This window comes from Corvus hawaiiensis, chromosome 20 (genome assembly GCF_020740725.1).
Source record: "Corvus hawaiiensis isolate bCorHaw1 chromosome 20, bCorHaw1.pri.cur, whole genome shotgun sequence".
NCBI classification, from domain to species: domain Eukaryota; kingdom Metazoa; phylum Chordata; class Aves; order Passeriformes; family Corvidae; genus Corvus; species Corvus hawaiiensis.
Genome location: NC_063232.1, coordinates 10,777,561 through 10,790,401, shown reverse-complemented (window position 1 = coordinate 10,790,401; position 12,841 = coordinate 10,777,561). Strand labels below are relative to the sequence as shown.

The window sequence follows — 12,841 nt, the reverse complement described above, 5'->3', positions numbered from 1 at the left end:
TCATAGAATCTTGGAATGGTTTGGACTAGAAGGGACCTCAAAGCTCATCTTATTCCATTCCCCTGCCATGGGCAGGGACACCTTCCACCGTCCCAGGTTGCTCCAAGCCCTGTCCAACCTGGCCTTGGACACTTTCAGGGATGGGGCAGCCACAGCTGCTCTGGGTATCCTGTGCCAGGGCCTCCCCACCGTCACAGAGAAGAATTTCTTCCCACATCTAATCTAAATCTCTCCTCTTGGTTTAAAACTGTTCTCCCTGTCCTGTCACTATCTGCCCATTTCCTCTCCCAGTGTCTGTTCCTGCTTTTCCTGTACTCCTGTTTGCCCAGACACGTCTGCTCCATGAGATCCCTACCTGAGTCCTGTTCAGCTGGCACTTTGTGCGGACAACAAAAATCAGAATGATGACAACCACAGTGCTGACCACCGTGAGAAGAATCCACACGTCGTAGTCTGGCTGTTGGATAAAACAGGACAGAAATTACTCTTCTGTGGAAATTCTCTTGGCGGGAGTTAGAGGCTAGGGGAATCTCAATCTCTTCTGGACCATCAGCCTTGGAAAATACCATCCTTGGCCAAGCTCTTCCTCTTTTGCTCTTTACACGTAAAAGAAAAAAGGGTTCAGTCTTTTCCGCACATCCCTCCAAGAATGGAATAACTCTGTCTTGCAACATCTCAGCTCCCTTGAGACCATGGTCTAAGGTAGCACAAGATGAGAAAATCAAGGCTTGGTCTTACTTGAAAAGACAGAAAATCCTCTCACCTCACTCATGACATTGAGCAAAAGAAACTAAGTACGCTCAAAGTGCTCTTGAGCCTTTACTTGCAGCAGGTCTGAATGCTACAGACAACTCCTGCAACAGGCCGTGATCTCCATCCTGAGGAGGAAAGCTCGGCCTCCCTGGGAAAGCCCAGCAGGTTGGAGGGCAGGTACAGTGAGAATCATGTGTCTCTCACCCAAGCTGGTGGCTCCTTGACCTCTATCTTCACGTGGGCCTCTCTGTTCTTGTTCACGACGCCCATGAGGAGCTCAGCATCGTGGCCCCTGATCAGGACCACGGGCTGGCTCAGGCCTCTGGGCTTCCTCAGCTGCAAAGAAACAAACACAGTGAGAGCTGATCCAGAACAGCCTGAAACAAGGATGATCCTGGCCCCCCAGGCACATCTGCTCCTCATGATGCTTCTTGCAACACTTCAGAGACTGACTGCTCCCCCAAATTTATGCTATCCTTCTATGATGAATCAGATGGAAGCTTCTCTTTTACCAATTTTCCAGCATGGATTTCTTCATTTTCCCCGCTGGTGACTCCTCGTGCAAAACTGGACATTGCTTGGTGTCTCGTGAGCTCCTTTCAAGCCCCTGTGCAAAAGCTCTTGGTCCCTCCTCTTCCCTATGGAAGGGCTGACAGCACTGCTGAGTGCTGCCTTCACCACAGAAACGCTTCCTCTGCTCTGGACCCATCCAGTTCCCCTCCTCCCTAAGGACGTTCTGCTTGTTCCTGGTCACGCTGGCAGTTTTCCACTGTGCTCCAGGCAGCCTGGCACGGGCTGGCTCAGCAAGTGTCCGAGCCTGCTCTCCTCCACACTGACCTGGATCAGGGTGGCCATCAGACCTAGTAACCCCTTCCTATACCCTGGGGGGATACCTGGGGGAATCCAAAGGTCGGTGGACAGGGAGGGAGATGTGAATGGAGGTGCAGATGGTCAGGAAGACCATGGAGGTGAGGCCAAAGGCTCCGAGTTGTTGACAGGATTTGACACTCTTGGCTTTGGTGTACCAAATGGGAAAGCTGGAAAAGTGGGAGCTGAGGCTCGGGGTAGGGATCAGAGACTGGGATCTGAGCAACCTCGGCATCACCTCATGGACCTGCATTTGCTGCTGTGTTTCTCTGGTGCCAGAAATTAAGTTGTAAGTGCATGAAAGAGCCACAAGGGATGGATCCAGCAAGGAGTCAGCCCAGAGTTTGTATAAGCTCAGGCACCAGCTCCCCTGTCTGTTCTCTACCTAAAGCTGGATGTTTTTCATATCCCTGGATTATCTGGATGGGGAATTGATTCCCTTCCAGAGATGACAGCAGTGCTGGGGAAAGGGACCTTTGGAGGTGTCTAAACCAAGGTTAAACCTGCACCAACAGCAAAGCAGGGTGCTGTGACTTTGGCTTGAAAACTTGAGAAATCACCCTTCCCGACGTACACTGGGCTGTCTGGACTAGATGGGATGGGGAAATCTGTAACTTCCCAAGAGGAAGCATCCAGCTCCTGGCAGAAAAGCTCGATTGACCATACAATGTCTTCCAAGAGCATGGATGTGCCACGCAGAGTGTCTGTGTGTGGGGTAAGAGCCAACATCCAACATTAGCAGCATCCTCCCGGGACCTCCCGCTGGTGGCTGGGGGTCCTGGCCTGAGCACATTTTGGGATGGGACAAGAGCACTGTGTTTTAACTGAGGGTATCCCTGGGGTCTGTACCTGATCAGCAGCACTTTCATCGTCGGTGATATCGAAAAGGATCGCACGGGCTCCACGCTCCCCCGCCAGCTTCGCCTGTCCAAAACAACAGAAGCTTCAGTGGACGTTTTGTACTGTAACCTGTGTCCACACCTGCCGTTGGGTCTGCGTCTCTTCCCAAGAGAAAGAAGCACCTGCTTGGACTGAGGAAACCGTTCCCACCTTGGCTCCTGAGCTTGTGTTGGGCTGCAGTGCCTGCTCTTGCCAGAGCCCTGCGGCTCACGGATGGTTTCTGCCAAAAGCTATGGAGGTGAACTAGTTGGTGACCTTGCAATCACAGCAACACACAGACCTAACCATTCCCCAGCTGTCCGTGGGCCAGGTGCTCCTGTGCTTCAGAGCTGGATTTGCTGGGGAGGGACGTGCAGCCCCGTTAGCCCTGCTGACCTCCACGGACAGCAGAGATGTGCACAGGTCGTTGCCTGTCACCTGGCAGCAGCAGGGCTGTCACAGGGCCTGACTCCCACCTGCAGCTCTCCCTGGTTGCCCCTGCTCATCGGGGAGAAGCTCAGGTGGAGCCAGAGCTGCAGGGCTGCTCTAGGATCAGCAGTGCCATGGCTCTCCCAGCGGGGAGGGACAGCTCAGAGACCCACCCAGCCGAGCACACATGCCACCCTGGTGAGGTAAGGCAGCCAGGACCTCGGGGTCACCCACCTCCTCCCAGGCAGCCTCTGGAGCCCTCGGGCAGACGGAACGTGAGCAGAACGCTGGGCTGGGCCGCGGTGGCTCAGGCGGAGCCCTTTGATCTGCACGTCCAGAGCAAACAGAGCTGCACTGCCAAAGCCGGCTCGGGGGCCACAGGGCACTGCCACCCTTCCCAGGTGCGCTATCAAACACAGGGAGCCAGGTGAGCCCAGGGATGGGGCATTCCCGGCACGGCAGAGCGGGATCAGCTCCATCCCTCACTCCTGGGCCACCTCGGCGAGGGCCGGTGGGGGCCAGGGACAGCAATGGGAATGGAGGTGCAGATGGTTGGGAACAGGTAGATGTGGAGGGTCTGAGTTGCTGATAGGATTTGACACTCATTGGAAACCCGGAAGAGTGGGATCAAGGCTCAGGACAGGGATCAGAGAGGGTCCTGCCTGGGATCGAAGGAACCTCAGTGTTTGCTACCACTGAAGAGGACTTTCAGGGAGTAAATTCCACCTGTCAGTCAGGCTTTGATGAACAACAAACAGCTCTGCAAAGATTTTATCCTGCTAAAGACACTGACTATGAGGCAATGAACTGCTGAGACTGCAGAAGTGACTTTTCCCAGCATCTTTCTGACTCCTGTTGCAAAGGACACAACTTCTGGTGACCAGGGACAGGGCCCAGGGAGCGGCTGGAGCTGGGTCAGGGAGGCTCAGGCTGGAGATCAGGGAAAGGTTCTTCCCTCAGAGGGTGCTGGGCACTGCCCAGGCTCCCCAGGGAATGGGCACGGCCCCGAGGCTGCCAGAGCTCCAGGAGCGTTGGGACAGCGCTGCCAGGGATGCCCAGGGTGGGGTTGTTGGGGTGTCTGGGCAGGGCCAGGGGCTGCGCTGGGTGATCCCTGGGGGTGCCTTCCAGCTCAGGATATTCCATCATTCTGTTCAAGCCTTTCACAACCTGCTTGCTACAACACTTTTCTCAGTGCTTGCTGTCTTTGTGCTGTATCTCTCCAGCCACATGGCACAGCTGAGCTTCCTCTTTGAGGACTGAAACACTTCTGGTGCAAATATGTATTTACAGGATGATTTTGGAGATCTCAGCAGTCTCAGCAGTCTGTCAGACCTGCAATCACTGGTTCTCTCAGAAATAAAAAAAAGCCACTCCCAAAAATTTACAAATGATGATCAGAAAGAAAAGTAAATCACTTTGAATTGATTCCAGAGGCCCTTCCCAAGCCTTCCTCTCCTCCAATGCCTTCCCTGATGATTTTAGCTTTGGATGCTGAAGCAGTGATAGAATTTAGGAAGCAGAGAAGTGCCTCAGGTGGCTGGTGGAGTTCTCCTTGTGTGGGGTTGGCCAGGGCTGTCCATGTTCAGGGCTTGGCTGGGTGACAGCTGAAGCAGAGGTTGTGATAACACTCTGCACATGGCTATTTTTATCACCATTGATACAGCCCTGCAATTCCACATGCAAAGCTCTGCCCCAAGAAGCACTTGGCAGGAAAACAAGGCTCCTGCTCCAGCCAGCATGAGCCACATCCCACAGCTACACCCCTGCTCCAGAGGAGGAGTGTGGTCCTGGGATTTTGAGGGGGAGACCTTGGCATCCCTGCCCATGACAGGGGCTTAGAGTGAGATGATCTTTGTAGTCCCTTCCAGTCCCAACCATTCTGTGATTCTCTGATCTGTACGATGTTGGAGGGAAGGAGCTTGACAGAGGCTTCAGGAGGATGGAGAAGCAGACAGGCAGGAATTCCAGGGGGTGGGAGATCCATGATACAAGGACGGGCCCAGGGATGTGGCCAGCTTAAGGAGCATCTGCTGGATTTCATGGCTAAACTACTCCTATTTGTGGGAGATCCCTTGGTGAGATTTTAGAGCAGGAACACCTGCAGGATGGCAACTGGTGTCACGTGCAGCTGGATATCAAAATCCAGCGCTGGATTTGGCTCTGGTAACAGAGTAGTGATGACTGATGGCCAGTGAACTGTCAGTCTATCAGGTGAACCGAGGGGTTTGTTTGCTTTGGGGGGCTCAGGGGTCCTGGAGAAGGGATCAAGTGGATGAGCAGAGTGCAGCAATGCACTGTGTCTTGTCTCCCTGTGCCAACCTTCCTCAGCTGCTCCTTGGACTCGGTAACACACTGGTACTTCCAGTGCTGTGATCAGAGTCTCGGTCCACCCCCTGCCATGGGCAGGGACACCTTCCACTAGACCAGGTTGCTACAAGCCCTATCCAACACGGCCTAAGTTTTGAAACCTTTTAAGGTTCTGAGATGGAAGATGGGCCTGTGCAGCTGCTCCATCCTCCTGTTCACGATCCTCCACAGCAGCTGCACTGACCAAACAGCCACTGCTGCCCTGCCCCAACATCCCGGGGCATCCTGGCACCACTGTCATGTGCTGGTCATGTCTGGATGGACATGGGACAGCTGGGGGCACCTGCCCAGCCCTTTTCCTTGTGTCTGTCACAAGCTGCCCAGGTGGGCCCAGGCCATTTTCCAGGTGTGGGGGAACTGACAGCAGGTTGACAGCTCCATCACACTGGCTCGTGCCAACAGCTGGCACCAGCTCCAGAGCAGCAGCAACCCGAATTTGGGCTGGGCAACCCAGGAAGGGATAGGTACTGCTGCCTGGCTGCCCATGCAGCCAGGGGGAACCAGCCCTGGGATGGGAAATCCATCATGGCATCACATCCCTTTCCTTGCTTTTGATGCCACAGCCTCTGTGAAAAAACCCTGCGGTGAAGGAGCAAGTGCTCAGTCCAAGTTTTGCCTGCCCTCTTCAGCTGAGCTGCAGGGAACATGGAAAAGGACCCTATCCCCATCCCTACCACATCACCACCAGCAGGAAGAAGGCAACAGGGTGGAATCACCTGAAGGCAATCTACGTAAAGCCAGGAAGCGCTGAACAAGGGGGTTTTCACCCTTGCAAACACTTGTGAAAAATAGCCCAACATTTGGTACGGAGACAATCAAGAGAAAAAGCCAATGCTGTCCTTATCCACACAACTTAATCAGAGTCACAAAGATTTTAAGGCTTAAAATGGCCCTCGTTCCTACCTGACTTCTTTATTACCAGAGAATTGGACCAGTGACCTCAGCTTTTGGCACAGGAACTGCACACTGAGGTGCCTGATCCAAAGACCTCTGAGATCTCCCAGGGCCCAAACTGTTAACAAGTCATGACCCACCACAAGTTCAGCTGGTCTGCATTTATCTCATTGCTCAGCACTGACTCTTCTCGAGCCTCATCCAGTGAAGTATTACAGCATTATTTTTGGAAACAGAGCCACAGAAGATGTTTTCTGTGTCCATGTTTTCCCACAGGCCAGAGAACACAGACAAACACAAATCCCCTCACAGGCCAGGGAGCAACGTGAGGCTGTACAACAGGAGGGGCATGAGGCTGCTGCACAGCAAAGAGTGTTGGATGCTGGGGTAAGGTCTGAGCATCCCAGAGCTGCCAGGTTAGGGGGAACTCCACACCTTTCACAAAGTCAGGCAGTCCAAAAGGTGGAGGGATGGGTGTTTGGGATGGCTGGCACAGCATCTCTCCCAAAGGACCGCTTCTGCCAAGGACCCTGCTCTGTCCTTGTCCTTTTCTCCACTTCCCAACAGCTCTTTCTTACCTAGCTGCCTTCTCCTGCCCTTTTCTTTGCTGCACCACAGGTTTCACTTCCCAGGCTGACGCCATTTCAGGCGTTTTTGCACTCACCTTGTTAGCCAGGGATAGGCAGGGGTTGGGATCCCGATCCGGCTGTTCCAGCTTGACGATGGTGATGAATCCCGATTCCGTGTGTTCATCCTCGCTGGTGTTGCACAGGGATAGCGGGTGGGACTGCAGGACAAACGCAAGGGAAACTCAGATCCTGGGGCTCAGCACTGTGAAGGGGAGCTCAAGCCCACCCTGCAGACCCTCTGGACCTGCCCAGAGGTGCAGGACCCCCCGTGGCTGGGCATCACCACAACACTGCTACATCCCATGGCCCTGCCCGAGCCAGTGGGGCTTTGAACACCACAAAAAACCAGTCACTGCCCAAGGTGGGTGTCACCCCAGCCACTCGGACCACCACAGTCCCCCAGAGCCTGGCTGGACTCCGTGGAGCTGGAGACCACAGTTCTAAGGCCTCCACTGACCCCCCTGGCACTGGGCTTCCCAGGAAGGTGGCTGGCAGACATTCCCCCTCAATCCCAGGGTTATACCTGTTAGAAAAGTGCCAGGAATGCTGCTGGCAGTGACAGGGGGGATTTTTGCTGCGTGTGCAGTGATACAACCCAGCACCAATCCCACATCCACAAGCACCCAGCACTGCACAGTCGGGAGGCACCACAAAGCCACAGAGCTGCTTTTGGTAGCACCAAGTCTTGGGCATCAAAACAAGAACAGGTCTAACAAAACCATGAAAGTGAGCTAAAATCATCAAATCCTAAAATCACAGCACGGACACCAACTAGTTCTCATGTCTCATGCAAATGTCTGTGGCTGTGAGTTTGTATCCAACTCCTGATCAGGTCTGGAACTGCTTAAAACAAAAGTAAAAGCAAAGGATTTCAGTGAAATTTGAAATATTTTAAAATGAAAGTTCATATCCTTTTATCAAAACACTGGTCTAGTGGAAGGTGTCCCTGCCCACAGCAGTGGGGAGAAGTGGATGATTTTTAAGGTCCCTTCCAACCCAAACCATTCTGGGATGCTGTAATTTAGACTTCAGACTTCAGGACACCAGAGGGAGTACAGCATTACCAAGCCAAGCACCACAAACTCTCGGAATCCAGGTTTTCAGGGAAGCAATCACATCTGTTACGGCTTGGAGCAGTCAGGGAAGCTCCCAATTAACCCCCTGCTCCCTTGGAGCACTGAGGGGCGCTGCCTCGACCAACACCGACACAGTATCCAAGTGCCCGTGATCCTGCTGGATTCACCCGGAATGGCATCACTGTGCTCTGCTCGCCTGGCTGGCAGCTGTGGTTAATATGTGATCGTGGCTTGGGGTTAATATGGGATTGTCACAGGAAATGCAAAGAGTGTGTCTCGGGATAGCTCCAACAGCTCAGGAGGAGCCGTCCCAAGCCTTCCCTGGGCTGCTCCTGGAGCCTGGGGGAGCTGGGAAGGACCTCATCTTGGAGCTGTGTCCGACCCTGGCTGTGACACTCATGGGGCAGTGACAGCCCTGCGTGCTGAGCTCGGAGCAGCCTCTCTGTGACCAGGATTGCTGGGCCTGATCCCAGCATTAGGGTGGGCAGGCCCTGGCACAGGGTGCCCAGAGCAGCTGGGGCTGCCTCTGGATCCCTGGCAGTGGCCAAGGCCAGGCTGGACATTGGGGCTGGGAGCAGCCTGGGACAGTGGGAGGTGTCCCTGCCATGGCAGGGGGCTGGAACAGGATGAGCTTTGAGGTCCATTCCAACCCAGACCATTCCATGATTCCATGATTAATGATGAACACTGGGAAAACGAGCAATGAGCCAAATGGGCTTCTGCAGCTCCAAATGTGCATGGGGAGCATATGGAAAATACTGGCAGCTGTTCTGGAGCAAGACCCAGCTGATAAATCTGGAGAAGACCTGCTGAGGAATGCTGCTCCCTGCACCTGAGGCCCTTCCCACGTGGGCAGCTGTCCATGGAGCTGTGGCAGAGCAGTGGCTCCTCGTTGTTCTGTGCTGGGTCCCTCACAGACACGGATCAGGCTGGAGGCTGAGCCTGGGAGCTTTCTCAACACCCTGCAATGCCCAGGGGCAGCTCGGGGGGATTCCTGGGGCAGGGACACAGGCACCATCCACCATGACCACACACTCCACTTGTCTTTGCTCCAGAGACCTCTTCCCTCTGCTCCTCCCAGCTCCTTCTCCTGTTTGTTGCTATACAGGCAACTCCTCCAGCAGCAGCACAGCAGCAAGATGTGGCTCTTATTTTCTACATCCTACAACAGCATTTCTTGGCATTTCCACTGCCCTGTCCCTGTGAGGGATCCTGGCTGCATACTGTGTTCACAGGACAAGAGCAGACTCAAAAAATAATGTAAGGACGATGCAGAAAAACAAGTACCATCCCCCTCTCTGCTGGGCTGAGCACCTCTGCAGCACCCGCAGCCCCGGGGCCACGGCTCCTTACAGACCCTTATCTGATCCAGGAGACAACAAAATCCCATTGCTGGAGAGAGGGGGTGTGTTCACATCCAAAACCAGAGAGGTTTCTTACGTGCTGCCTAAATCCCACCACTCCCCACTCCCAGGAGCTCCCTGTCAACAGAGGGACCTCTGTGGTTGTTATGCTGGACCCCCAGCGCCGTTCCAGCTGGGGTTCCCTGGTGGAAGTCACACTGCTGCTCTGCCAGATCCTTCTCCCAGGATGATCCCTGTGCTCCTGGGATCCCAGTGGTGGGCTGGGATCAGCTGGCAGGGTTTGGACCCACTCTTGAGTGATTCAGCCCTACAGCTCTGTCCACACCCTGGCCCTGGTAAGACACTGTCCACCTGTGAGCCCTGGCTTTGTCACTCCATCTGTCTCTGTCACCACATCCCTCCTGTCACACCTTCAAAGAGGACGCAGAGCTCCTCCTCATCCCTATCTTCTTGCTATCACCTTTTTGGTTTCCTGTTTCCTTATCCTATGTATTCTCTTTATTTGTTACCTTTTCTGTCCACAGTGCCACTCCTACAATACTGAATTTCACTTTTTTAACTCCTGCTTGCCATCTTTCCCATTTTGTTCCCACTAGACCCACTACCTTCACACCAACTTGTCCCTCCCAGCAGCACTCACAGGCTGCACTGACCAGCAGAAACACAGGGAAAGGTCCTGGGGAATCAGGCCTGGAGAGGTGTCCAATTCCCACTTGGGAGCTTCATGTATAAAACAAGAGGAAAAAAAGGTGACCCTGAGAGGTCATCTAGTCCACTTTGCTACCTGAAGACAGGATCAGCCAGACCTAAAACATTCCTCAGAGACACTTGCTCAACCTGTTTTCAAGACCTCCAAAAAGGGGAACTCCTCACCCACTCCAGGGCTCCCTTCTCCTCCACACCAGAAGTGTATTCCAGTGCCTCACTGGAGTTGTTTTTGTTACAGCCTGAGCCTATTAATTCTCACTGAATCAACCATGCCTATGGAAAAGAGATTATTTGTGCTCTTTTTTTTCTCCCCAAGGATCCTTTAAACATTTCTGTTCCCCTTTCTGTTCACCAAGGAGTCCTGAGGGACAAGGGCTGAAAAAGGACTCGGAGGAAGTCCTCGGTTTTCTCTGTAAGCACTTCCCACACTTTCTTCATGGAGGATGAATCAAAATTTGATCTGATCTGAAGTGGCAGGAGAAATGTTATAACCAACCCGTAAGACTGGCATGGGAAAGACAGGAAGAGAACAGGACAGGAGAGTGTTCACCAAAGGGCTTGAGAAAAATCCTCACTACACTGACCACAATCCCAGAAAAACTGCAGACAGCAAATACCAAAATGCATTTGAAGAAGTTGAGTGATGCAGGGAACGGCAGATTGATAACCCTGACTTCCCTGCCAAAAAGAAAAGCCAGGCTAAACCAAACAGGCTAATGAAGAGAAGGGAAGAACTAACAGAGTTTTGGAAAAGTAAAGGGATGGTTCACAGAGCCACAGGGTTCCTCAAAACAGTCAGTGAGTGTGGGACTGAAGGCAGTTCCATGAGTGCCAGACTCTGGTGTCTCCTCTCCTGTTCTCTTGTAAGGTCAAGGCTACGGAAGACGATGGAATATTGTGCAGTACTGCCCAGGGAGAGGGACTTTGGACAAGGCCTGGAGCAACAGGAAAAGGGGGAATGGCTTCCCAGTGCCAGAGGGCAGGGCTGGATGGGATATTGGGAAGGAATTGTTCCCTGGGAGGGTGGGCAGGCCCTGGCACAGGGTGCCCAGAGCAGCTGGGGCTGCCCCTGGATCCCTGGCAGTGCCCAAGGCCAGGTTGGACATTGGGGCTGGGAGCAGCCTGGGACAGTGGGAGGTGTCCCTGCCCATGGCAGGGGTGGCACTGGATGGGCTTTAGGGTAATTTCCAATCCAAACCATTCCATGGTTCTACAATCTTCAGAACTAAAATGAGAAAAAAGCAGGGCAGCCTTTACAGTGAACTCACCAGGACAGTCCCAAGGCAAACTGTTGTCCAAATATTCACAAACCACATGGAAAATGAGGGATGGTGAAATGAATGAGTTCTTCAATAACACATAAAAATCCAAGTCCGTAAATATTAAAACTGTCTAGCAAAGGATCTCATGATACTGAGTGATGGAGTGATACAAGACGTTAAAAAATGAAAAAATATATCCAGGTATTTTCCACAAGGATGAGCTCTAGGTGAGCTGTTAATGAAGAGGAAAGAGCTTGGAGTCACTGTGGGGAGTTTTACGGAAACCGTTGTTGAATCACCCAAAGCAGTCAAAAAGCAAACAGGCATTACTGTAAAAAACAAATGAAAAATGAAAATCTACTAGATAAAGCTGCAGTGTGTCAACATCTTGGCTATTACAAGGAGTCCTTCTCACTCCATCTTAAACTGAGATTTCTGTACAAGTGATTAAGTGAACAAGAATTCTTCCGCTTAGTACAGGTGGGATATGTCAAAGATACAGAAACTCACTAAAAATATGGAGAATTCATGGATCAAAACACCAGGAAGAGCTGTTAAATGCAAAGCCTGGCTGTGGGCATAGCCTGCTGTGCTCGGGGGGCTGCAGAGGAGCATCCGTTGGGATTTGACTTTTCTCAACACATTTTGGGGCTGCAGGGGAACAGCACACACGGGGTTCTGCACTCCCCAGGCAGCACCATGGGCTGCACACTCACCTCCCACTAGACTTTTGCCATGAATATTTCATCTAGGAACCAAAATCCAGAAAAAAAGCTGGGATTCGTGGTCAGTGCCAGAGAGCCGGGAGAGCATCTGCCCCCAGAACATCAGCAGAGCCAGCTGCTGCCTTATCTGTGGGACAGTGCTGTGACTTCTGGCTGTGTCCCAGCACCAGCCTCCTTCCCCTCCTCTCACCAGTATTCCAGCAGGTGGAATCCCATGCAAGTCTTTGAGGGAATGCTCACCCATGCAGCGCCAGAAGGGTACAAGGGTTTTTGTCCAGGACAGCAAGGCCTCCCCTGCCACAGCTCATGCCAGGACCATTCTCCATCTCATGCCAGGACCATTCTCCACGTGCCACTGGTGCCACAGCCTTGAGTGGATGAAATGCCTTGTGGAAAAGTTCCTTCAAAGATGAGCTACAGCCGAAGCAGCAGTGAGGGGATGAGCCAGGGGCCCACAGCACCACAGTGGCACCTTTGGGGACACAGAGCATGTCGGACATTGTCGTGCCACATCCGTGTGTCCATGGGAGGCACCCACTGCCCACTGCCCTGCTGGCTTCACCCAGCTGTGTCATGTCACTGTCACCCAGCACGAGCTCCTGAGGCAGGACATGGATATTCCTGTACTTGTGGATATGTCCGGCTCAAGACACCTCTTCCCTGCAGCAATTCCATCAGTGAGCCTCTGAACTAAGTAAGGTTTATATTCCTTTGTAGGCTTCAAAAGGCAAGTGAAGGTGGTCTCCTACCACCCTCTCCATCTTCGCTGCCAACACTAACCTGGCTGCAATAATTACTGGGAAAGATCCTCTGCTGGGTCTATGAGGAGATGGAAACAGGGCACCCGAGACAGGATTCCTGTGGGAAGGAGCAGGGCAGATGTCCCAG

At 53.0% G+C, this 12,841-nt stretch overlaps 1 protein-coding gene across 4 annotated transcripts in view; it reads right to left on the bottom strand.

The window, feature by feature from the left end:
• RNF43 (ring finger protein 43) overlaps positions 1 to 12,841 on the bottom strand; it is a 60,713-nt gene that overhangs the window by 12,243 nt on the left and 35,629 nt on the right. For 3 of the 4 annotated variants that reach the window (XR_007207729.1, XM_048324755.1, XM_048324756.1), the window contains 4 exons: positions 6,854 to 6,976; positions 2,470 to 2,544; positions 958 to 1,089; positions 356 to 457 (listed from right to left, as the gene is read on the bottom strand). Coding sequence is in view for 3 of the 4 variants with exons in the window: in XM_048324755.1 (XP_048180712.1) it covers positions 356 to 457; positions 958 to 1,089; positions 2,470 to 2,544; positions 6,854 to 6,976 (432 nt within the window). In the remaining variant the exon portion in view is untranslated. The remainder of the gene's footprint in view (positions 1 to 355; positions 458 to 957; positions 1,090 to 2,469; positions 2,545 to 6,853; positions 6,977 to 12,841) is intronic. The other variant, XM_048324757.1, reaches the window with a different exon arrangement.